This window comes from Prunus avium, chromosome 3 (genome assembly GCF_965620075.1).
Source record: "Prunus avium chromosome 3, drPruAviu1.hap1.1, whole genome shotgun sequence".
In the NCBI taxonomy this organism is placed as follows: Eukaryota; Viridiplantae; Streptophyta; class Magnoliopsida; order Rosales; family Rosaceae; genus Prunus; species Prunus avium.
The window spans coordinates 35154267-35179321 of record NC_142286.1 but is presented as its reverse complement, the minus strand read 5'-3'; the positions used below and the strand labels follow the sequence as shown (position 1 = coordinate 35179321).

Genomic DNA, 25055 nt, shown 5'->3' with positions numbered 1-25055 from the left:
ACAACTCTACTTTTAAAAAGAATTAAGAACACAGAGTATAGCCGCGCGGCTGTACTCATTTTTGTTTTTTAAAAAAGAGGACCCTCCAGCGATCAGACGCCACGTGTCAGTATACTATTTTTGAAAAAAAAATCGTAGTTTAGCCGCACGGCTATACCATTTAATATATAAATTAAAAAAAGAAAAGAGGACCCTCCAAGTTTCATTAGTTTGTACTTTATATATTTTAATTTGCTAGTTTCAACATATCCAAAGTAGATATTAATAAGCCACTACTATATAATGTTTTAGTATAACTTTTATAACATATATTATTGGTATTCAATAATATATGAGAGTGATTTGTATAATACGTGAACTTTGTGTGAATTATTGAAAATTGTAAAAAATATGGTTATTTCTGCACCATAAACTGAATCGCAAACTGGGCTAGTTTCTTCCTTTCCAAATCCAACTGCAACAAACATTATGCATGTGTTAAATATGAACAACTAAAAAGAAACAATTGTAAAGGAAATTGAGGAATTAAGTTAGGGAATAATTCTTACTGCCAAGTTGTCTACACTCAGCCATGGAAACCATTAGAAGAAGGGAGAGCAGTAAAATCAAGTTTATGATTGCCACTCTGCTGCTAGCCTTTGCCATTTGCTTGCACTTGTTTCTCTGAGTATATATAATACAGTAAAAACTCTGTGTTTCTTTGGGTTGCGCTTTTCTCTATATATTTATAGAGGGAAGCCCACAAAAAGAAACCAAGTTTGTGATAGGGAGCTTGGAACATTGTAACTTTGATATCCTTGGTTCAAGAGGGCCGGCTTCTGCATGTTTTAATTATAATTACTAGATTTGTTTGCAATGATAGTTAGAGGCTAATTTTCTATCGCTCAGTATATGTGAGGAACAATGTGGCCGGTTCACAAAATCTAAATATATTAAGCACTAGACATTGTAAGCCATAGTATCAACTTGTACGTCTTTGTATAGTATCAAAGTATGGAGTGACACTTGTGGATGCAGAAAAACTTTCTTGGGAGAGGTCCCCGCATATGCGCTTGATAGTACCTAGGAGGATTAGGCTTGGGCCATGCCTGGGGTACCTTGGGAAACCAAAAAAAAAAAGTATGGAGTGACACACTTGATAAGATTGCATGATATCCTTTATATCATTTATGTGGCATGCCTAAATTTGTAAGACATTGTTAATATGATATTGACTATCCACATTTTGCGTGTGATAGTATGCTATATATATAGCTTCGTGTTTTATACGTGCTTCACTAGTCTGTTTTGTTTAGTTTATGTGTGAACTTAATATAGTTGAATCATGAGATATTGGAAGCAATTAAATAAATGAATTATATAATTCAAACTGGGAGTAATGTAAGATTAATACTGTTCTTGTTTTTCTTGTTTGGCAGGTTGTTTTGGAGTTGTTAGCAACAATTATGATATGTGACAAATAGTCGAAGTTTCATATAAGTGCTAACAGCCAGAGTGATCCCCTAACTACTTAAAATCATCCACTTTAGTTAGTACTAACTTTTCTAAAACTAGAGAGATTAACAAGTCCACAACTCTATAGCCATCAGCCTCCACAGCAGCCTCTTCACAAAATCATAATGTTGAGCCAAATTTCTTCTTTGACACACCAATCGAGTACACCCATTTTGAATCATGGATAACATTTGTGTATTCTTTTTTAATGTTTTATTGCCTGTAAGGGTTGTTTGTGAATTTTTGCGAGCAATTGTGATATGTGACAATTAGATTGAAATTTTTTATATGCGGGTAAGTTGAATTTTAAATAGAACCATTATGGACTGAAACCAAATGTTCTATCTTCATGTATATGCAAATCTAAATAAAAGTATTCAAAGAGAATGAAGATGATACATGCAAATGAACATGACTATTACATGTGTTTTTATTTTTGTTCGGATTAGTTGTATCGAACTAATTGTGAGTAATCAAACAGAATGTAATACTTCATTATTCAAAATTTCCGAAAATCAAAGCTTGAGCTTCTTCCCCATTCTCCCTAATCACCATAGTTATGACAAGGTGAGGAAAGAAACCATAACAAGAAACCATAAAACAACACTAAACACTGATGACCAATAATAACTATTGTCCATCATTAATTGACAAAGTAATGAAAATACATTGGGAGGACATCAAAGCTCATATCCTCTTTATTAGTGCAATTAAGTGTTTCCTCAGTTGACAATAACTTGCAGCTCAGTTGGCACTCCCTTCAGTACAAAGCCATTGACCCACAAAGAAGTCGTCACAGTTGATATTAGGGTTGATAGAAAGGAAGAAATCAAAACTCAAGTTGAACTCCTGGCTAACAGAAGTACACGTATCACCCTCCTCTGCACCATAAACTGCAATGCAAACTGCGGCAGGTTTTGCCCCTCCAAATCCAAATGCAAACATGAATGCATGTATTAGATCATATATATGAAATCATTTAAAGGGAAATAAGGAATTAAGTTAAGATAATAATTCTTACTGCCAAGTTGTCTACTCTCTGCTGTGGCAATCATTAGAACAAGAGAGAGCACTAGAATCAAGTTAAGAATTAGTGCGACTTTGCTACCAGCCTTTGCCATTTTTTTTCACCTTCTTCCTCTGAGTATGAAGTATAAACTCTGTGTTTCTTGGGTTGTGCTGTAAAAGAGTTGCTAGGAGTCTATATATATAGAGAGAGCCAGCTAGGAACATTGTTTACTATGATTCCTTTGATTCAAGAGGGCCGGCTTCTCCATTTGTTTGCCATGAGATTTATTACCACTAGGAACAATTTAATGCGTGTAGCATTACTCATCATCACTCAGTTTATGTGGAGCATGGCCGTTTATAGATGCATTGGATTGTTCACTGCAGGCGATGGTATAATTTGGTGTACAGAATGATACAATTACCAGCCGTCTTACACTCTACTGTATACCACCGCTGTATTAACAATGACACTAAATAATAATTTAAAATGGAAAGTGAATTAACAAACTTTGGTTAATTATGAGTTTTTTGTTGTTGAATTTACTGATGGTAGCGGTATGTCATTTCTCTTTTTAAAAAAATATTTTCAATGGCAAATACATTCCAAACGTGGCCAGCATTTCCCACTCTTATGTCAGGCCATGTGCCTCGCTGATTTAGCCCTCAGTCCCGATGAAACAAAGCTGTGTAAGTTCTTGAACTGAGGGCTAAGAATGGTAAGGTTGATGGCGGTGGTGGCTGGCATTTGACAGCCACAAGGGGTCCATGATACTACTATTCTGGGATTGTCATGGTAGCGGCGTTTTCATGACAATACTTTACAGTAAGGTGCTTTTCAGCTCCATGAGCCCCTCTACACTCCGCTTCTGTCTTCTCGGCAGTTTTGTTTTCCTTAGAGCATTTCCAGCAATTGCCCCTTGCCATGGCCCGGGGGGAGGCAGTCACTATTCACGTGAATAGTGGTTGTCCTTGCAAAAAGCAATGTTGGTTTCCAGCAATTGCCCTAGTTTAGGGCAAACACTATTCATTTGTTTGTTTTTTTTTCACAAATTTGTTTACTTAAATAATTAATTTGGACAATATTTTCGGATAAGATTTTTGGGTTCCTACGTGTCAATACTATTCATATCTCATAATCGGATAAAATTTTCGGATAAGATTTTCGGTTTCAAATTTCAGATACATTTCAAAATTCAAATTTCATATAAATTTCATCTGAATTTCAAATTTCAGATAAGATTTTCACCCTCTAAAATTGCACCACGTGTCATCCTTATCCGCCAAAAATTTTCTATAAAACTAGAGCCTCAGCTCATACCTCTCACGCCATATCTTCTCTTCATTTTCATTTCTCAGATTTTAGAATTCATACTCCAATGGCAGACATGAACGAGGTCTTGGAGAGGCAAATCCGAGAATTTAGAAAAAGAAGGCGTAGACGAGCTGCAGGCAAAAGGGCGCAAGCAGAACTGGATATGCAAATTGTCACAGCAGTGGCTATGCATGACGAAGAAAACCAAAGCTGCGGTGGTTCACGAGAAGGTCGTGGCCCGAATGTGGACAGACATAGACATTCTCAGGGTAAGAATCTTCTGGAAGATTATTTTATCCCAACTTCTCTGTACTCTGATGTTGATTTTCGAAGGAGATATAGAATGCAACCTCATTTGTTCAATAAAGTCATGCATGATATTTGCAATTATGATGAATATTTTGTTCAAAAGAGAAATGCTGCCGGAAATTTGGGACTTCTTCCCGAGCAAAAGTTCACAGCTGTTATACGAATGTTGGCGTATGGCTCATCTGCTGATCAAGTGGATGAGATTGGCCGGATGGGGAAGTCCACTACTTTGGAGACCTTGGTGAGATTTTGTGATGCAGTCGAAACTCTGTACACCATGGACTACCTGCGCAGACCTATGCCCAAGGACCTGCAACGGCTTCTACAAAAAACCGAAGAGAGAGGATTTCCAGGAATGGTTGGTAGCATCGACTGCATGCACTGGCAGTAGAAGAATTGCCCGACCACTTGGCAAGGCGATTATGGGAATCGGAAAAGCCAAAAAAGCATCATCCTTGAAGCTGTTGCAGGTTTTGATACGTGGGTTTGACATGCTTTCTTCGGAGTGCCGGATCTCAAAATGACTTGAACGTCCTGGGTCAATCCCCGGTGTTCAATGATGTTTTGAGAGGTGAAGCCCTAAATATCACCTATCAAATCAACAATACTGTCTACCAAAATGGATATTATCTAGCTGACGGCATCTACCCGAGGTGGACCACATTTGTCAAGTCAATTCCGCCTCCCCGATCCTAGAAGCAAATTTTTTTTTCTACCTATCAAGAGGGGTACAGAAAAGATGTGGAGATGTGCTTTGGTATCCTCCAAGCCCGATGGGCTATTATTAGAGGTGCGGCACATATGTTTGATGAGGAGGTGCTGAGGAGCATAATGATCATGACATGCATCATCCTCCATAACATGATTGTGGAGGATGAGTATGATTATTCATCTGAAGACGTGTACGAACCAGATCCAATGAACACGGCCTTGACACGAATTTATGAAAAACCCATGGAGCCAAATGGAGAACCAGTGCAGCATGAATCGTTGGTTAGGGACGGTGGTGTAATGACCCATATGATTGATCGATATACGGAGATGCAATCGTCTTATATTCATGAACGACGTCAAGTTGACTTGATGGAGCATTTATGGGCGGTGAAAGGCAATGACGGTGAATGAAGTGAAGTGAACAAGTTTGTTTTATTTCTTATGTTTATGTTTTATTTTTTGTTATGCTTTTTTAGTTTAATGCTTTGGTTCTGGTTTGTTTATTTGTTATGCTTTGAATGCATGAATTACAACTAATTTGCAAAATAAAACATTAAAATACAATGAAAATAAAATACATGAATTACAACTAATTTTCAAAATAAAACATTCAAATACAATGAAAATAAAAGGCAAGCAAACTAACTTAATGGTTTTGATCATTTAACCAATCCGTGTTCCTAGGTCCATCATCACGAAAAAGTCGTCGTCTCATAACATCCCTTCGTTCTAGCTTTCAAAATTGTTTTGTTTCAGGGGACATATGGCTTTTATCCATGGCCATGGTTTCCCGATCCTGCTTCTCAATGTTTTGCTTGCGTACATACTCCCTTTCTTTTACACATTCCACTTGAAATATCCTCTCATCTTCTTGGTTTTTCCTCTCTATTTCAAGTCTCATGGCGCTTTGCCTTGCAATTTCCTCCAAAAATTTAGATGAATTACTAGTATAATTACTCACTCTCTTCGCCTTCGCCGCCTTTCTCCCAATAGGCCTCGGCTCCTTTTGGATGGGTGAGTCTTCACTCATCGGGGAATCGAGAGGCAAATCCGATTCCGTTGAATTATGGAGTGGTGTCTCGTTCAACACAACGGTCGGATCCGTGGGAATAATTCTGAAACGTTTGCAATTTTTGACTACCTCCCAACATTCATGATGGTAAAAGATTTTTTTCCTTGCCCAGTAGCACCAAACCACATTTGTGCTTGCACAATCTATTTATAAAAAAATATTGGAAATACAAGAAACATTAAAAAAATATTGGCAATGCAAGAAACATTAAAAAAATATTGGCAATACAAGAACTATTAACAAAATATTGGGTATTTATGAAATATTAACAAAATATTGACAATGCAAGAAACATTTATAAAAAAATATGAGGACATTAAAATTAATAAAACAAAAATTACAAATAATTTACCTCATCGGTAAGATTTTCCCCGCTTCTATGGTTGTCCATCACTTTTGCCAAAGCATTTCTCCATTTCCCCAACTCTTTATTGAGAATTTTCCACATACTAGACAATGCCATTTCCGTACGGGTTGAACCCGATCTTTCACAAAATTCGGAATGAATTTTTTTCCACATTTGAAAGAATTTTATCTCGTTACCCGTGACGGGACAATGAGAAATTTGGACCCAACACTCACACAACAAAACATCTTCCATGGTGCTCCATGCCCCAACACCGTCGATAGAAGAAGCCATAAAGATGATAAAGAAAAATAAAACTTGAAAGTGAATAAAATGTTGAGTAAAAAGTGAATAATAGTAGAAGTAGAAAAAAAATGTATGAGGATTTGGTGTTAAAAGTGAAGAGTAGTGATAGGTATTTATAGAAAAAAAATTCCAGTATTTTTTGGTATTTTTTTTTATAAATTTCATATTTTTTTTCATATTTTTATAGCAAAAATATTGGCTGCCGTTGGATTGGAGAGAGAATCGCAATCGGAGCGCCCAGCGAACGCCACGTGTCCCAGAGCCGTTGGGTGCGCGCAGGGCTGACGTCATCGATGAAGTCAGCACGCGGAGATCAAATTTTTTTACCGTTGGCACGTACATTGCACTTAATATAGTTGAATCATGAGATATTGGGAGCAAATTTGTATGCTATATATATAGCTTCGTGTATTATACGTGCTTCACTAGTCTGTTTTGTTTAATTTATGTGTGAACTTAATATAGTTGAATCATGAGATATTGGAAGCAACTAAATAAATGAATTATATAATTCAAACCGGGAATAATGCAAGATTAATACAGTTCTTGACCATTAGTTTTTACATATGTATTGTTTTAAAATGTCTTCTTGTTTGGCAAGTCGTTTCGGAGTTCTTAGCAACAGTTATGATATGTGACAATTAGATTGAAACTTCATACAAGTGCTAAAATCATCCAGTTTAGTTAGTACTAATATTTCTAAAACTAGAGAGATTAACAAGTCTACAACTCTATAGCCATCAGCCTCTTCACAAAATCACAATGTTGAGCCAAATTTCTTCTTTGAGACACCAATCGAGTACACCCATTTTGAATAATAGATAACATTTGTGTATTCTTTTTTAATGTTTTATTGCCTGTAAGGGTTGTTTGTGAATTTTTGCAAGCAAATGTGATATGTGACAATTAGATTGATATTTTTTATATGCGGGTAAGTTGAATTTTAAATAGAACCATTATGGACTGAAACCAAATGTTCTATCTTCCTGTATATGCAAATCTAAATAAAAGTATTCAAAGAGAATGAAGATGATACATGCAAATGAACATGACTATTACATGTGTTTTTATTTTTGTTCGGATTAGTTGTATCGAACTAATTGTGAGTAATCAAACAGAATGTAATACTTCATTATTCAAAATTTCCGAAAATCAAAGCTTGAGCTTCTTCCCCATTCTCCCTAATCACCATAGTTATGACAAGGTGAGGAAAGAAACCATAACAAGAAACCATAAAACAACACTAAACACTGATGACCAATAATAACTATTGTCCATCATTAATTGACAAAGTAATGAAAATACATTGGGAGGACATCAAAGCTCATATCCTCTTTATTAGTGCAATTAAGTGTTTCCTCAGTTGACAATAACTTGCAGCTCAGTTGGCACTCCCTTCAGTACAAAGCCATTGACCCACAAAGAAGTCGTCACAGTTGATATTAGGGTTGATAGAAAGGAAGAAATCAAAACCCAAGTTGAACTCCTGGCTAACAGAAGTACACGTATCACCCTCCTCTGCACCATAAACTGCAATGCAAACTGCGGCAGGTTTTGCCCCTCCAAATCCAAATGCAAACATGAATGCATGTATTAGATCATATATATGAAATCATTTAAAGGGAAATAAGGAATTAAGTTAAGATAATAATTCTTACTGCCAAGTTGTCTACTCTCTGCTGTGGCAATCATTAGAACAAGAGAGAGCACTAGAATCAAGTTAAGAATTAGTGCGACTTTGCTACCAGCCTTTGCCATTTTTTTTCACCTTCTTCCTCTGAGTATGAAGTATAAACTCTGTTTCTTTGGGTTGTGCTGTAAAAGAGTTGCTAGGAGTCTATATATATAGAGAGAGCCAGCTTGGAACATTGTTTACTAGGATTCCTTTGATTCAAGAGGGCCGGCTTCTCCATTTGTTTGCCATGAGATTTATTACCAGAGGATAAAAAATTTAAACGTATCAAAGACATCAACTTACAATCTAATGTGTGTAGCATTACTCATCATCACTCTCAGTCTATGTGGAGCATGGCCGTTTATAGATGCATTGGATTGTTCACTGCAGGCGACGGTATAATTTGGTGTACAGAATGATACCATTACCAGCCGTCTTACACTTTACTGTATACCACCGCTGTATTAACGACACTAAAGAATAATTTAAAATGGAAAGTGAATCAACAAACTTCGGTATGTCATTTCTCTTTTTTTTTAAATATTTTCAATGGCAAATACATTCCAAACGTGGCCAGCATTTCCCACTCTTATGTCAGGCCATGTGCCTAGCTGATTTAGCCCTCAGTCCCGATGAAACAAAGCTGTGTGTAAGTTCTTGAACTGAGGGCTAAGAATGGTAAGGTTGATGGCTACTATTCTGGGATTGTCAGCGTTTTCATGACAATACTTTATAGTAAGGTGCTTTTCAGCTCCATGAGCCCCTCTACACTCTGCCTCTGTCTTCTCAGCGGTGGTGTCGGCAGTTCCTCTATCGATTCCTTGCGGCTTTGTCTCGGTGTCTTAGGGGCGGAGTTAGAAACTTTGTACAAAGGGGGCATCTCAAATATTGAAATATTTTCCTTTACGGTGGTGACATTTGAATTAATTTTTTATTTGATACAAAATCCCTAAATTTGATTACTATACTCTATTATTTTATATATCACATTACCTATTTATTCATCATTAATACAAACAAAAAAATATTGAATCAAATTAAATGTATTTTGTTAAATATAGGTACTAGGAAAATTTGGATTGTAGTTGATTATTATAAAATTTAGAGTCAAAAGAAGACAATAAAAGAGATTTAGAAGGGGTAGTAATAATGACACCCCCCCGGCGGCTCCCTCCGCCCGTGGCGTCTGGTCTTCTCCATAGACCATGTTATGTTCCTCGACTCTTATAATGTCTTTCCTCAGTGATACTAATGCAGTCGAGGATGTTTTTAAAGTGTATATGGCACTTACCTCTTGGATTATGGTTATGTGTTGAAAGAGTTTCTTAATCTAAAACAAATGATTATTCGAACAAAGAATTGAACTTATGAATCTTATGGTCACATTTCAAGTGAAGAAAAAAACAGTTGAAATAGAAGAGAAATAAAATTGCTTGCTTGTGGTTACAATTTCAAGTGGAGAAACAAATAGAGATAAATAGTTTACCTAAGAATTCTCAATTGGTGCTCAAGGGGGCAAAAATGGAGACAAATAAAGTCAAGATGATTACCCACTAAAACATGGAGAGAAAATCTAACAAGTTTTTTGTTTCCTGTTTTATCATGTTTCTTCATCTTTATATATAGAATTTGAAAGTTTTTATACAATTTAGACAAAATTCTTCCATCCCCCAGTGAAGTAGCTTCCTACCGAGTAAGAATTCTATATTTGTCTCGCCTAAATGCTATATATAAGTCAATTCTATATTTATATAAGTCAATTCTATATTTGTCTCACCTGGGGCCATATATAAGTCTCTCGCCGGAAGTAGCCGGATTTCAACTTATGCCCGTAGGGCCTTTGCATCACGGCCGCGTTATTTGATTGCTCATGGCCCAATGTACTTATAGTATAATTTGATGGCATGTATACGACTATTATTTTACAATATAAACGATTTTAAATGGAATACTCTTGTTAATCAACAACATTTATGTATGTTGTGAAAACTTTTACCACCTAAGTTGTGATCGAGGCTTCAATTTCACAACTAAATTAAACACCAATTAATATTAGTCAATTCATTTTATTCAGTTAAGAAAATTTTAATTTTTAACATGAACTTGGGTTTTGTAAATTTTTTATTACTAGGAGAAAGTCTTGAAATTTATTGCTTTTCTTTTTTTCTTTTTTCTTTTTGTTGATCAATTGAAAGTTCCTTTCATGAAATTTAAATAAATAAATAAAAGAGAAAGAGATGAAAATAAAAGGTCCCATCTATTATTCATGGTTTTCCTCTAAATCTCCACAATTTAAGATTTTCTGTACAATTTACAAAGAAAGATTCCATCCGCGACAACTCAATCATGGAGTTACCTGTTTCAATTTAACCCAACTTTTTCCACACCTCAACGAGAGTCAACGGCGACTTCCGAGTTAAAAACTCCAACCATTCTTCGCCGGAAAATTCCAATCGCCGGCGATGTTAGCCCTGACCCCAGCAGTTCAAGTACATGACTTTTTGGATAGACTCGTCGGCCTGGTTCCGTCTCTCCTCACAAACTTGGGAGAAACCCGACCCGACTGCGCCTGATAGTGGGCGGAGATCCGAAGCGTCCCCGGCACCCCCCAAGCATCTCCTCCTGGTTAGCTGAAAGGATTTAAGACCGGATGTCCACTTAGGCCCCTGGTCGGCAGGGCCCTGCACCACGGCCACGCTCGCCGCCATCCAAACTCTGTTCAAATGGTTCATCTTCGATTTCTAGACTCTGAAACTCTGAAACTGATATTGAAATTATGGGTTGTTATTGCTTTTGCTGTTGTTGTTGGTGTTTGTGAAGTCCGTAAGAGTGTGAGTTTAGGAGACAACGGCGTTAATTTATAGGGAAAGAGGGAAGGAAATGAATCTGGGTTTGGCTGAAAAACCAGTGGTTTTTGAGAGAGCGGAAATGGTTTTGGGTAAATAAGTGGTGACTGGTTGGGCGTGGTGGCCCAGCTTCTTTTGGCGTTTCCTCAGTGCTTTGGATTGGAGGTATCGATAATTTTGATGTTTGATTGTGTCAAAACTCTGCAATTTGATTTTCTCCTCAATTTCTCGAGAATTTGAATTTCATATGTATGGTGAAGGGATGTTATAAGTAGATAATGTGTTTTTCTTTTATAAGATAATGAATTTACGCAAAACTAGATTACGTCAGTGAGTTTGTCTCTTTTCACTTTTTCAACCTTTTCTTCAAGTTTGATTTGACTCCATTCCTAATTGATAAAATAGAAAATAAGTGAATGATTGAATCATTAAATCAGATAAATAAATTTGATCTTAACTTTTATTTTTAAAATTTGATGACTCAATTATATACTAGCCTTTTCTCATGCGTTTTTGCACCTGCGAGAGGCTTTTTTAAAAAAAAATTAAATTAAAAAAGATAATGGGTAGTTGTGTTTTATAAAAATAGGATCTATTATCTAATTTTTCTTTTAATATGAAACAGTATGAATTTACCATATTATTCTCATTTAATTAATAATTTTAAGAATATTTTTTGATATTCTGAATGTTTTATTGTTCTCTATCTTTTGCTTTATATATATAGATAAAATTAATAATTAATTTAATAGTATTTCTCGTTCTAACAAAACGACATCTTAACTCTAAAATTCTACTTTCTATTGACAAAAAAATTAATACAAATTATTTAATTTTCTAGATGTTATATTTCCCTTTCTTTGATGTTGACGAGATATTATAAAATCTGTTATTTCCAACTTCAATTAGACTAAAGTAGCTCAAAACAAAGACTAGGAGAAAAGTAGTGTGAGATATATTTAATTATAGAAGATTCACACGGAAAGTTTGCGTACAATAATTCTGCAAATTATAGATAAAAAAAATGGGGCTAGAGTTATCGCGAGAAACAACGATATAAAAGAGAGACGAAGAGAAGGAGAGCCTATGAGCGAGAACAGGTGTCGAGCTTATCCGAATTCTCAGAGGACATCAGATGACTCAGCATCATGGATCCAATAAGTGTCCAACAACTTCTCTCTCTCTATCTCTCTCTAGGACTTGGACGCAAATGACCTCTTCAGCATGGGGCCCGGCCCGCCCACACGTCGTCGTCTTTTACGACTTAATCGTCGTATAATAGTAAGTTGTCGCCTCCGGGGCAATTTTGTCTTTTCGATAGTGATGGGAAAAGGATTTGATATGGAGGAGGGAGAGGGACACGTGAGGGGGTGGGGCCTCTTTTATGCGTTTTGGCGCCATTGGGTGGTCACTGTCATGGGGCAGGCATGGCTATCACGTGCTGCTGTGGGGTCCCCTGCTGCTGGCTATGGACTCTTCTTCTATTTATCCTGGCGTCTTCGGCGTTACAAATTACAATGAATAATAAACTAATTCTGTTTTGTTTCTAGCTAGTAGTTAGATTTATACAATTTTCGACGGATGAGATTGGATGCAATTACGGAATCGAACGGCTACCATTTTTCTTCTTTTGATTGAAAATAGGCCGACAACATTATTTTCCATAATTCATAGGAAATTGAAACAAAACAGGAAAACTGGAATTGTAATCCCCCGGTCTTTGTTCATATGAATCCAAGACGGTTTTTGTTGTACCTTGTACGGTGTACATCACGCTGATGTAGCATACCAATTCCGAGACAAATTTTGGTTAACAGTTGTACGGCATCAGCATCTCAAGTTTCAAAATATAAGGGTATTATTATCATCCTCCAAACTTGTCAATAACAAAATATAGAAAATTTTCATCTTTTTTAAACCTTGATGTTAGATTACGTTTTAATTTAGGCATATTATTCACGTCGATATGCTATTTTAAGGACATTCGTAAATATATCTTACGTGAATGATGAACGTAATCGAAAGATTAAAATCAAAATCTAATCTAAATAATAATACAAGAACATGTATTAGGATGAAGAGAACATAACCCTTGTGATCCATTTAAAAAACTCTTCTACAATGTAAGTTGTTGCTGGATATAGCTTAGGGTTTTCAGTTTTTGCAAGGATTGCATAAACCAGGATGATTTCATACAATGATTGGATTGGGGATCAAAATGCAAACTTGCTTCATATCCATAGGCCAATGGATATTTGTTTATTCTTATCACTATAGCAAACGGGTCGCCTTCATAAGGAGAGGTCCACCCACCTATCAGCTTTCATGAACATAATAATTGTATTTGCAATAATAATATGCGCAGGTCATTATCAGAGAGAGAGTGGGGGAGAGAGCTGGAACGGAACATATAGAAATAGTGCTTTTATAATAATCACTTTTAGACTTCTGCCAAAAAAATGAGAATCTAAAAACCCTGGTATTGAATGTTTGAACTTCCGTGATAGATTTTATTTTACACTGAGAATCTGAGATGGTGATGTGCAGCATACCAAAGGCTCGACCTTTAAGTATTATCCACTCATGCTGATTATGGATTTTTAATTCTCTGTGGGTTTCATAATTTACGCTTTAGCAAGAATTAATAAACAAATTTCACTAGGATGGGAACATAAAGATCTTCCAAAAAAGGTTAAAAAGTGTAGATAGTGTTACTTTTTTAATTTGAAATTACAGGAAGCAGGTATTTATCCAATTCTTTTATTAATTATATTATAAAAGCGGGATTACTACTTAGTTGGAGATTATTTTTTTAATACAAGCGATACAGGGGATGAGGGTTTCTTATACACACAACTAAAATGTCACGGGGGGTTTGAACATAAAACCTCTAATATGCAAATCAAAGCCCTTTTCTATTGGACTACACCTCGTTGGAAATTAATTTATAATTACAGGCAGCTGTATCCATCCATTGTCATTGGCTTACATTCCAATGTATTGACAAAGTAGTTTAAAAGATAAGATCTTCTCTTTATTCTCCATAACATCATATAATCTTTTTTTATTAGAGTAACTGCACACATATTCTTCATGCCTGAAATATAAATCTCTTTCTTTGGTTATATCTCAAAGATCATAGACATGCAAACAAAAAGCTAAGCAAAGATATTGCTACGAAGAAATGGTGTTTGTTTCCATTGGATGTCACAGTATAGAAAGCCCTGGCCAAGGTTCCCCAATATCTTCATATAATTTTTTTTTGATGAAATATCTTCATATAATTTGATGGATAAGTTTTGGTTAACATGTTAATTTATTGTTAGTGGACCATAAAATAAGTATTATACTCAGATCTCAATCCAGTTTCCTTTATTCTACATAATTAAGTTGGAGCGAAAATCTTGACATCTCAACGCGGTTTGAAGCTGTCACAACTCTGAATAATACCAAATAATTGTTGTAGTAATCTGATTCAGGATCCTTTCAGACAAAACACACACATAGATCAGGATCCTTGAAGTGTAAAAGTGTAAGCCAGCATGGCAGCAGAGTTGTTATGTACCTACTTACCCATAATCCATATAATCACTTCCATGGAGCAAATAATTGTAATACTCTATAAGACACTTGTTTGAGCCATGTGACCTAACCAAAGAAAAAGGATATATATATATAGAGCTTTCGTTGAGGGATCTCTAAAATAAACTCATGTGAAGGATACCCTTATAGGGCCCACTCCACATAGTATTTCACTAATCCAAACCGTCTATTTTGTAGATATTCATTCAAAGATCATTTCTACAAAAAATTCACTTGCATCCGATATCATTTAACCATTCAGTTAAATAATTAAAATTTAAGTATATCACCGTGTTCATTGATTTGGAATGTACAAATTCTATTTTTCCTTTGACAGCTTGCCACTTCTTCAGAGTTCTCATTATTGGAGTTGCAAATGTTAAAAAACCTGATTACTGCATGTCTGATGAAATTTGATAAGCTATCGAACTTCTCAAAACTTTGAATAACCCAATTCCATTCTATGTGGGAAAACAACCCAAACTGCATCAAACATTTCTACAAGAATACAAAATTCATGAAGAAAACTTATGGTAAGTAAATTAGCCGTATGGAGAGGTGTTTGTGTTGGATATCTCAAGAGAGAAGTGAGCCAAAACAGCCAGCTAGAACAGAGATCATAAGTTCTGTAAAAAATCACTATTGTCATTTATGCTATCTACAAGTACATTAGGAGACCTGAAGCAGAACTTCAGACTAATTTTTCTCATAAAAAGGACAAAGCAAAATTAAACAAAACAAGAAACAAAAATGTAACATCTATCCACAACGAAACATGTTTCCATTTACCTTTAGATTGCTCAACGGTCTTCCACACATGAATAGGCGACAATTCAATCATATATAGAAACTTTTACACTAGAGAAAGAAATGATCTAAACAAAAAGGAACATAACTCTACACTGAATCAACCCCTTCAACCTGCTGCTGGGCTAGGTACCTTTCCCTGCGCTCTTTCTACAAAGGAAACCATACATACCACAAGTAAGAATGTTTACAGTAAGAAATGTATAAAGCTCAACATCATCATTCTATCAAAAGAAACAAAAACATGTCAAACGCCTCACCCATTCATCTATGACTAGTCCTTCCCCTACAATTCGGGGGCCTGTTTCTTCTGGAGGCTTCTTTCGTGCTTCGAGGGCAGCCTCAGCCTCAGCCAATTGCCGCTTAAGTTTTTCCATTGCCTTTACAAAAATCAAATTGAAAGTGAAAAAGCTGCGGCCAAATTAAGACAAACAAAAAAGTATGCAGAGTGCAGGAAAATGACAGGTTAGCGATGCATCCACCATCTACTTACAAGGGTAGGGCGTTCAGGATCCAGGAAAACAACACGCAAAACCTGCTCAACCACGACTTGGTCCTTCTGCTCATCAAACTGCATAAATGCATGTAACAGTTAATGTTTAATATCTAGGAATTATGATGCATACTGGTTTCTATTTGTGATAGAAACAAAAATATACAGAACTTTTCAAGAATCAACGAGATTTATAGTAAGATCAACCTGATTGAGGAGTAGAAGATATATGTTCTAATTATAGGAAAGTTTCAATTAGAATTTCTGCAAACATTTGCTATGAAGTACATGACTTCTGAACGTTCACTAATTATATTGCCACAGCAGGCTATAGACAACAGAGAAAATGACCTCAGTTCTGCTATCTCAAGTCTACTTACAATATCTCTGATTATTTTGAGGGAATGTGAAAGTCCAGTAGTTATTCGTTCCATTTACATAGAAAAATTAAAAAACTATTATTGTGGAAAAGCAATGTATTAAGATACAGTAGAAGTTATACAAAATATCTGCAATTATACCAGTTCTGGTACGTAGTCCATATCTCCTTTCACTTTCAAGCTCATGATCTTGAACTTAACCCTGCTCTTCTGGTCTACTAGTTTTTCATTGCTCTCTGGAGGTTCCACAAACTTGAAGACTGTCAATCAAGTTACAATTTTCAGACGATAACTCACTAAAATCTAAAGTAGCTAGCATGTTATTTACTGCAAACGGAAATGAAAAATAACCCAAAAATGAATAGAAGAGTGCGTGAGGGAAGACCATGAAGAATGAATTACCAGTTGCAATAAGACTTTCACCCGGAGCAAGTATTCCCCCCGGAGGACGCATGTAACAACTCTTTGGTGCCGTTGTTTGGAACTAAAACAACCAACATGTAAGCAGTTAGGTGGTTCTGTTTGGTAATAAGCGTAACAGATCAAATTGACAGCAGAAAACTCCTAATGCTGTCATCCCCAATTTTCAATTCAATTGTTGTCCCAATTTGATCACAATACTGGTTTATGACTAGTTTCTGATATGTAAAAGAAGTAAAATACTTAATAAGGGGGAAAACACAAAAAGGGGTCTTAGAGGAGTCAATCGATACCTTGAAAGCTACATGAGACTTGCTTGTGTTTTTAATTCCAATGGCACTCTTGACCTGCTTACCAGGTTCATCTTCAGAGAAAACAGTCACAGAGTGAGGAAAAACATAACTAGCTTGAATCATCAATCGGCAAAGGAATTGAGCAAGCATTACACGTTTCTAATGATTAGCAAATATATCTTGAGTGAACATCTTATAAGAAATCCTGGGTGATGCTAACAATGTGAGAACAACCCATATTCGGATCAATGAAACCACTCCACACTAGACAAATGGATACATCATACAACAGAAACAAACTAAAGAAAGAGAATATCAGAAATAGAGACACCAATAAGAACCGACCAGATCAGCATAAAACAATTGGAACCACTGTAAGTCTTTAACTCATGAATTCAACAGATCATGCAACTTAAGCAAATCAAAGAACAAAGAATGCATCTCTATGTACTAAATGTCGAAGACCCAGATAAGCAATTGGCAAACCAGTGTAAGCTCAAAAACAGACATCATGAAACTAATTACTCACCCCAAAAGAAACAAAAGTTCCACCCTTTACCTTCAAAATTCTCAGAAAATGAAATAGATGACCAAAATCAAAACCATTATACAAACAACAAAGATAATTAAAGCAGACAAGGTAAGGGGCGTACATGGAAAAAAGAGCTTATTAGCAGGATCAAGACGGAGCCTCCTCCTAGCAGGAAGCAAAGACTTGGTCACATACGACACCGTACTGGCAGAATGAAGAGCCGCACGCTCCACAGACTCGTGAGTCTGACCCAGCTGGTGAACATTGTGCATAGAAGACAAGGTCGAAGACGACGACGAAGAAGAAGAGGAAGAGGCATTTCTCGACTGCCCAAATGGATTTTTGAATAGACTCCACAGCTTCCCATCAGGCCCAGATTTCTCAGCTTCCACAGCCATTCTCGACACCCGCCGGAAATTCGCTTCACGGTGGCCGCCGGAAAATGGGTTTCGCCGGAGATAGTTGGAAAAAAAGTGAAAAGAGAGATTTTGTTTTGAGCTAATTGAAGGCTGAAGCTGAAAGATTGAGGCTTTGGTGCAATGCGTGTTTTAGTTGTGTCTCTGGTTGTGAAAGGTCTTTATGATAGCCAATGCCAAATGTGGCCGAATGAGACCTTTCGCTCTGGACTTTTTGGATTGTCGGAATTGGCGGTGGTTACTTTTTACTCACTCTCCCTGTTGATGTTGGCTGGCAGTTGGTAGGAGAGCTTCAAGTTTGAAACTTTTGGGCTAAATATTGGCACTATATCTTAGACCCAAAAAAAAAAAATTTCCATAATACGGGATTTTAGACTAATTAACCCTTAATCTACTAATATTTTTATTTACAATACTAAAAGAGATATACAAAATCAGACGTAGATTAAGTCAATTGGCCGGGATAGTGAGTTCACCCCTTGCACCCGGATCCCTTCCTGTAGATTAGTGGTTTACAATAATTAACAGCTTGATAATGATTTACAACAAAAGAAAATGACAGATAGCAACAATATAGCTACCCATTGGTGGAAGAACTATTGCTTCGGATAACACTTGCACCAAATCAAAGTTCTCTTTCAAATCTTCTTATGATTCCTTTTTTCTTTCTTGTATTTTTATTCTGATAAAGGCTTAAAGAGGAGAGCATGGCATAAGGCCATCATAATTAAAATAGGCTATGATGTTTAGAGCATTAGAACATGTTCTGGTGGTGCCATGAAAGATAACGACACAGCAAACCCACCACTGATGCTCCCATGTGGCCCTCTTGTGAAAGGCATCTCATCTTTTCCAATATCCCAAATCAATGAAATCATGTTTCGTACACAATAATTTGACCTATACCATTTTTCATTTGATTTGGGGGCAATAACAACAGTTGCTAACTTGCTATGGTATAATCAAACAGCTTTTGCGTAAAGTTGCTTTCTGTTCTTTGTATCTTGTTCCACAGTCTAGAATAAGTTGATGGACCCAAGAGCTTATTGCTTGAAGATTAGAGCACTACCATATGACAGTAGCTACTTAATTCTATGCTCTAATTTCAGGATAGTGATTGATTGGACATAATTCAATTCGATTGTTTTTAGTCTAGGAAACATTTTACTAGGATTATGAATCATATTTTGTCATATAATTCAACCCACCGAACAGGCCTTAAGAGTAAAAGCATAGAGTTGTTATTTCCTCTCTTTTCAGAACAAATTCTTACAAGGATATGATGATATTAAGATTATAGATCAGGATGTGTACATCTTGAAATACACACACACACAAACATACATAATGCTTAGTGATGATTTCATAAACATGGAGGGGCATGCAGCATATCTTTCCAGCTCAGTTGGGTCCCCAACAGCTCAAGTACATAATTAGTCTAAGTGGTTCTTCTGATTGCTTCAGATTCAGAGTCCCCTGCTTGCAATATTTCTTCTTTGACTCCATTGTTGAAGATGTAGATGAAGAAGATTTTCCCGCTAGTGTAGACACTGGCATAATGTTGTTAATTAGTGCATGTTGGTAGCTCTGCAGGGATCTCCATTTGCTTAGATTCTTTTCTTTCAACTCCTCCACAGCTGCAATAGTGCCCAAAACAGCCCAAGCCTTGCTCTTCCACCTCATTTTTTAACTTTTGAATGATGGCCACTACCAGTAATTTAAAGAACAAAGTAGAATTTGTTACAGTAAGTTGGAGAGAGTATTGGGATAGTCATATAGAAGCATTGAGACTATCTAACTGAAGCCATAAATATGCAGAGAGAGAGAGAGAGCTAAGGGGGTGATGAGAGTGGAGGTGGTTTCACTTGGGTTGTGGTTTTTGGCCATACCAGCGGCTATTTTGTTCTTTTCAGCCTAGAATTTTGGGGGAAAGGTTGGTTTCAGTTTTCCTTTGGGTAGTAATAAAGTTGTGTTCTTCTTATGATCGGATTAGGCCAAAGCCAAGATGCTGTGCCAAATTTAAAACTTTAGTTAAGCAAGAAGAAAAACTGAATTTGGAAAACATATGTGCCCAATGTATTTTACTAAATTTATAAGAGCATTTGCGTTAAAAGTAATTTACAATGGCCTTAAGCTAAGCTAAGCTTAATTTGGTTGGTGTCAGTTGGGACCCCAAGAGTTAAGATACATCACTTTCCTCATAGACTCCTCTGACTGCTTTATTTTCTCTTCTCTCATGATCATGCTTGAAGCCATGGCAGAAGAAGAAGAAGACAGCTTCTTGGCCTGAGAAAAAGACCTGAGATGGTTCTTGGCTTGCTGGTGCACCAGTCTCATGGGATAGTTCCATCTGCACACCCCTTGGTCTTTCAACACTTCCACAACTCCAACTGTGGCTGCCACAAACCAAGCCCTACTTGCTGTTGCTGCACTCATCATCTTGATTTTCCTTTTTCTTGGGATGTAAGTCTCTTTTTTTTTTTTTTGGTCAAGGGATGTAAGTCTCTTAATTTGTATTGAAATTATGATAAGATAGGTCTTTTGCAAGAGAACAAAATTTGAGAAAGGTTGAGTTGAAATAATTGGCATGGAGGGTCTCTTTATATAGAAAGGAAATAATAAGTGACTTGAGCTGGATACATGATTGAGAAAAAGAAAAGGCCAAAATATTGGGAAAAAACCGGAGGCTACTACATCAGTTGCTGCTGGTTTTGAGCCAAGGAAATCCAGTGGATTTTCTGGTTTGAACTTTTCTGCTGGGGTACACAAGACATTGTGCGCACCTTGTTTTTTCAAAATAATAATGCTTTCAAGGCCACAGAATATATGGGAGAGTAAAAGCATTTGTCATCATTCCAGTGAATAAAAAAAATAGGAATTCATTATTATACCCAATATAAGAGTCTAAATTATTAAAAAATCTACAATATAGGAGCCTAAATTATTAAAAAATCTACATGAAATGGACTTTAGAAACAATATAAACAAAACTGCCTTTGTTTCTTAAAACAAACCCAACTCAAAACCTCATAAAAAAACAATATAAACAAAACTGCCTTTGTTTCTTAAAATAAACTCAACCCAAAACCACATAAAAAAACCCCAAAACACTCGACAATACATAATTTTTTGAATTGTTTTTGGATTTGTTTATAGAAATTAAATAGTTAGGGATTTATTTACTAGTTATGTACATTATATTGCATTCACTATTTTCTCTGGCTATGGACAAAATTATTTACTAGTTGGTACGAATTATTGGTAGGATCTGCATAGAAAATTTGATTTTAACCCCTTCCTTTCCTTAACAGACCATACATGATATAGATTTTAATGGTTAGGGCTAATGATCAGATATCAATTTTCATATTAATTGTATGTATCATAGAGAACTCAGAGATTTACAATTTACAATAATTTTGTAAATAAACAAAATTTCTTCAGGCTGCACAGCCTACACCAACCATGGTCAGCTTAACCGCATGTTTCCAGCTATCATCATGCCATGCCTCGAAACTTGAAATTTTGTAATCCAAGCCTGCCTTCAGTGCCAAATTGTATTGATCATCTTCTTCAGCTACAAATTATATAGTTGCTGAAATCAATTGGGTCCCCAGCAGCTGAGGTACATGACTTTCCTGAGAGACTCTTCAGACTGCTTCACCTTCTCATCTCTAAGCTTGCTTGAAACCAGAGCAGAGGATGCGGAAGAGAGCTTGTTAGCCTGAGAAAAAGACCCAAGTTGGCTCTTTGCATGCTGCTGCATTAATCTCATAGTATAATTCCACCTGCAGATCCCTTGGTCTTTCAAGGCCTCCACAACTCCAACACTTGCTGCCACCACCCAACCTCTCCTTACTGCTGTTGATGATGAACTGCTCATATTGATATCTTCTTCTGTAAACTCTTAACAAGAACACTCTTAAACTTGATGGGAAGTAAAACTGATGTTTCGAAGTGTTTGAATTTTGATGAAGTAAATGGGGAGTTGGTGTTGCTTTTATATGGATGGAGTGTGAGTGACACTAAAACTAAGCACATAAAATGTGGGAAAAAAAAAAAAAAAACCATGGGCTAGCTCTGGCTATTGGGGTTTTTGCTGGGGGTAGCCAGTGGTTTTTCCTCAACGGTGAGTCAGGATTGGGCTATTTGTCACATTCATTTTTTTTCTGTCAACTATTTGTAACGTTCATTGACGGAGACAAAATTGGGTTGGGTAGGACCAAAGCACACGGTTTTCCTTTATAAAATCCATTTAAGCCTCAGGTATGGGAGGAAAGACCACTTCTTTTTGTTTGTTTTCTAGTGGAAATTATCTTCTTCTTTTTTTGGTTTGGAGACAGTCCAATTGGTTTGAGTTAAGAAATATTTTAGAAGGAACGCTTCTTGGAAACTACTGGTGAAAATACTTGGGTTTGGAAATCCATTACTATATTGATATTATAATATTCTAAATTCATATTTCCAATAGGATACTACTTACCTCATTTGACTCATCAGCTATTGACAGGAATGTAGGATATTTTCCTTTCCAATAGAGCATGAGATGTATTGGCTGAGCCATCATGGCTAATCTCATGGCTAATCTTCTGTCCTAGTTTCAGATTGGGATGTTTGTAATCCTTCGAATTAATGAATAACTCTTTCAGATTAAAGAAGGAGATTCCAAATGATATGGTCATAGATTAGATACAAACTTGGCTTAATCTGAAAGTGGGAGTAGTGCAATTCTGTCAATCAATCCATCGTAGCACTAATTTGTGTGAGGAAATTTACAGTGTGGATGATCATGGCTCAACATTTCAACTTCAAATTCCATAAAACGTTTCCTTCTTCAAATCTACTGCTTTGAAATTAAACAAATTCAACTCAGACCTGTAGTGTTGATAAATCTTCCACTCATGACAAAATAAACAATGGGCAAAATATATACACAAAAAAACAGAGACCAAAATAATGATCAAGGCAACAATTCTCAGAAACATATATGTTTTATCTGGTAATTGTCTTAACATGACATAATTTACATCAATTTGCCCCAAGCAGACATGAATTGTCTGACATTTACAAGCACAAATGATTGTCAATATGTAACTATGTCCTCATTTGGTGGAGCTCTTCATGGGTTGTGTCATCCCTCGTTCATGCTCAAGCTCCATTGCAGCAACCGCTTGCACAAAAATGTGATCTTTTTGCTCTTGTTTTTGTGCTGATTGAATTAGTTGGGACCCCAGCAGCTCAAGTACATGACTGTCCTCAAAGACTCCTCTGATTTCTTCAGCTTTTCATCTCTGACTTTACCCAATGCAGCTGAGGCAGAAGAAGATGAGAGCTTGTTGTTGGCATGAGAAAATGACCTGAGTTGGGTTTTGGCTTGTTGGTGCACAGATCTTAAAGCAGAGTTCCATCTGCAGATCCCTTGGTCCTTCAGTGCCTCCACAACTCCAACACTTGCTGCCACAATAGCCTTGCTTGCACTTGATGAACTCATCATGATTATGATTTCTCTTCTCTTCTCTTCTCTTCTCTACTAGATTTTTCTGTCTTTGATTTTTTTGAACTCTTCAGTTGGTATGTGAATGTGTAAGTGTTTGATGAAGGAGATGAGCAAAGAGTGCTTCTTTATATAGGGGATTAGAAACGGTGTGCTTTTTTGTCTGCCCCCAAAAACTAGAGGCGGTTTCCTCAGTGAAAGCAAATGGGTCTTTTTCCTTTGGGATAGAAAAGCCAATGGCTTTTGTTTCATTTGGACCTTGTGGATGATGCACTATGAGCTCAGATATTACTCAACTGGACATCCAGATGCAGTGGAAATGATCAATTAAACATGGGTAGAAGTGGGATTTCAGAATTTTGATAAGCAAAACACTTTGCTGCCACGTGGGCACATGGTTTTGCTTTGCTTTCTTTTTTTTCCTTTTTTTATTATATTGAGATAACTGTACTTCATTCAATAACCAATCAACATAATACAACAAAAAGAAGGAAAGGGATGTACAAGTTTGGGCCTCTGTAAAAAAATCTTTGGCGTAAAAAACTCCCAAAAAGAGGAAAATTCGCCAAAAGGTAAAAAAGCGCCTCCCAGTTGACATCGAATACATAAATCAACAAGTAGCTTTTAAATCTGCAGCAAGCAAAGAACTCAATCAAGGAGGCTCCTCCTCTCCTCACTTCATGTATAAAAACCAGTGTTCCTAATAGCATATTGGGCTAGCTCATGAGCAACTACATTACCGTCCCGTCATTGCCATTCACACGAGAAAGATCTAAACCACAACCGCATCTTCTTAATATCTTCCACCAAGTTCCCTTTTACTTCAAAACACTCTTTGTCAGAATTGATTCTATCTACTGCCCCTTGCGCGTCTATTTCCAACACAATGTCTTGAAACCCAAAATTATGTGCGAACTTATATGTATTTATGCCCGCAGTTTAAGAGTGAAACTATTTGTTTATTTGGTTTGGTGTGGACCGTGGGGGAAAAACAAACATCATAGTATTGTTTGATGAGTATGATCTAATCTACATATTACATGAATTTCCTCCACGATAATTACATGAATTTCTTACATGATAATTAACGTGATGGTATTGCTCACCGCTAATTAAAAGTGGTGAGCAAAAATACAAAAAGAAAAGGTACCTCCCACCATTTCTGAAAGCACCATCAACACTTAATTTGATATAAAATGTGTGTTAGCATAAAAACTTTTTAAACTAAGTAGCTTGATTAATGTTCAAGTTTTTGGTGCATAGAATAATAAATTGTATATATCATAGAGAATTCAGGGGATCTAATAAACAAGGCTGAATTAATAATCAATTGGGACCCCAGCAGCTGAGCTTACATGAAACGAAAGCAGAGGATGAAGGTAGGAGGAAAGAAACCCATAAAATGTGGGCAAAACCATGGATGTGTTGGGCTTGTAGCTTACTAGCATTTCTTTGAGAAAGAAACCATTCAAGACAACGGATTTTACTCAATTATGATAAATCCTTCAGTTAAAACGAAGTAAATAATGGATTAATAAGAAAAAGCAAAAAGA

At 36.4% G+C, this 25055-nt stretch overlaps 6 protein-coding genes across 6 annotated transcripts; all 6 read right to left on the bottom strand.

Moving 5' to 3' along the window:
- Nucleotides 1-1964: 1964 nt before the first annotated feature.
- LOC148296026 (secreted LysM effector LysM1-like) lies at nt 1965-2675 on the bottom strand. Its single transcript, XM_088251259.1, has 2 exons — nt 2516-2675; nt 1965-2417 (listed from the first exon to the last, which is right to left on the bottom strand). The coding sequence occupies exons 1-2, from the start codon at nt 2613-2615 to the stop codon at nt 2239-2241; spliced, it is 279 nt and encodes a 92-aa protein (XP_088107385.1). The 5' UTR covers nt 2616-2675; the 3' UTR covers nt 1965-2238.
- A 7802-nt stretch (nt 2676-10477) lies between these two features.
- On the bottom strand, nt 10478-11120 carry LOC148296025 (Wound-responsive family protein). The gene has a single exon (XM_088249841.1). The coding sequence runs from the start codon at nt 10969-10971 to the stop codon at nt 10705-10707; it is 267 nt and encodes an 88-aa protein (XP_088105967.1). The 5' UTR covers nt 10972-11120; the 3' UTR covers nt 10478-10704.
- Nucleotides 11121-15427: 4307 nt separating this feature from the next.
- LOC110772268 (vesicle-associated protein 4-2) lies at nt 15428-18140 on the bottom strand. The gene is made up of 7 exons (XM_021976698.2): nt 17714-18140; nt 17061-17131; nt 16750-16831; nt 16489-16607; nt 15968-16045; nt 15735-15854; nt 15428-15624 (listed from the first exon to the last, which is right to left on the bottom strand). Exons 1-7 carry the CDS (start codon nt 17988-17990, stop codon nt 15565-15567), a joined length of 807 nt encoding a protein of 268 aa, XP_021832390.1. The 5' UTR covers nt 17991-18140; the 3' UTR covers nt 15428-15564.
- A 1921-nt stretch (nt 18141-20061) lies between these two features.
- LOC110772204 (uncharacterized) lies at nt 20062-20697 on the bottom strand. Its single transcript, XM_021976623.2, has one exon. It carries the CDS (start codon nt 20595-20597, stop codon nt 20169-20171), a length of 429 nt encoding a protein of 142 aa, XP_021832315.2. The 5' UTR covers nt 20598-20697; the 3' UTR covers nt 20062-20168.
- A 663-nt stretch (nt 20698-21360) lies between these two features.
- LOC110772244 (uncharacterized) lies at nt 21361-21999 on the bottom strand. The gene has a single exon (XM_021976672.2). It carries the CDS (start codon nt 21889-21891, stop codon nt 21610-21612), a length of 282 nt encoding a protein of 93 aa, XP_021832364.1. The 5' UTR covers nt 21892-21999; the 3' UTR covers nt 21361-21609.
- A 981-nt stretch (nt 22000-22980) lies between these two features.
- LOC110772209 (uncharacterized) lies at nt 22981-23622 on the bottom strand. The gene has a single exon (XM_021976627.2). It carries the CDS (start codon nt 23500-23502, stop codon nt 23227-23229), a length of 276 nt encoding a protein of 91 aa, XP_021832319.1. The 5' UTR covers nt 23503-23622; the 3' UTR covers nt 22981-23226.
- Nucleotides 23623-25055: the final 1433 nt, after the last annotated feature.

Bases quoted from the DNA above. Each gene is read 5' to 3' on its own strand.
- LOC148296026 (XM_088251259.1), bottom strand. From the start codon at position 2,615: ATGGCAAAGGCTGGTAGCAAAGTCGCACTAATTCTTAACTTGATTCTA. The intron at 2,418-2,515 runs GTAAGAATTATT...TTGGATTTGGAG, and splicing joins AGAGAGTAGACAACTTGGCA to GGGCAAAACCTGCCGCAGTT.
- LOC148296025 (XM_088249841.1), bottom strand. From the start codon at position 10,971: ATGAACCATTTGAACAGAGTTTGGATGGCGGCGAGCGTGGCCGTGGTG.
- LOC110772268 (XM_021976698.2), bottom strand. From the start codon at position 17,990: ATGGCTGTGGAAGCTGAGAAATCTGGGCCTGATGGGAAGCTGTGGAGT. The intron at 17,132-17,713 runs GTACGCCCCTTA...TTTTCTCTGAAG, and splicing joins TAATAAGCTCTTTTTTCCAT to ATGAACCTGGTAAGCAGGTC. The intron at 15,625-15,734 runs GTGAGGCGTTTG...TTTCCTTTGTAG, and splicing joins GACTAGTCATAGATGAATGG to AAAGAGCGCAGGGAAAGGTA.
- LOC110772204 (XM_021976623.2), bottom strand. From the start codon at position 20,597: ATGCCAATTATTTCAACTCAACCTTTCTCAAATTTTGTTCTCTTGCAA.
- LOC110772244 (XM_021976672.2), bottom strand. From the start codon at position 21,891: ATGAGCAGTTCATCATCAACAGCAGTAAGGAGAGGTTGGGTGGTGGCA.
- LOC110772209 (XM_021976627.2), bottom strand. From the start codon at position 23,502: ATGATGAGTTCATCAAGTGCAAGCAAGGCTATTGTGGCAGCAAGTGTT.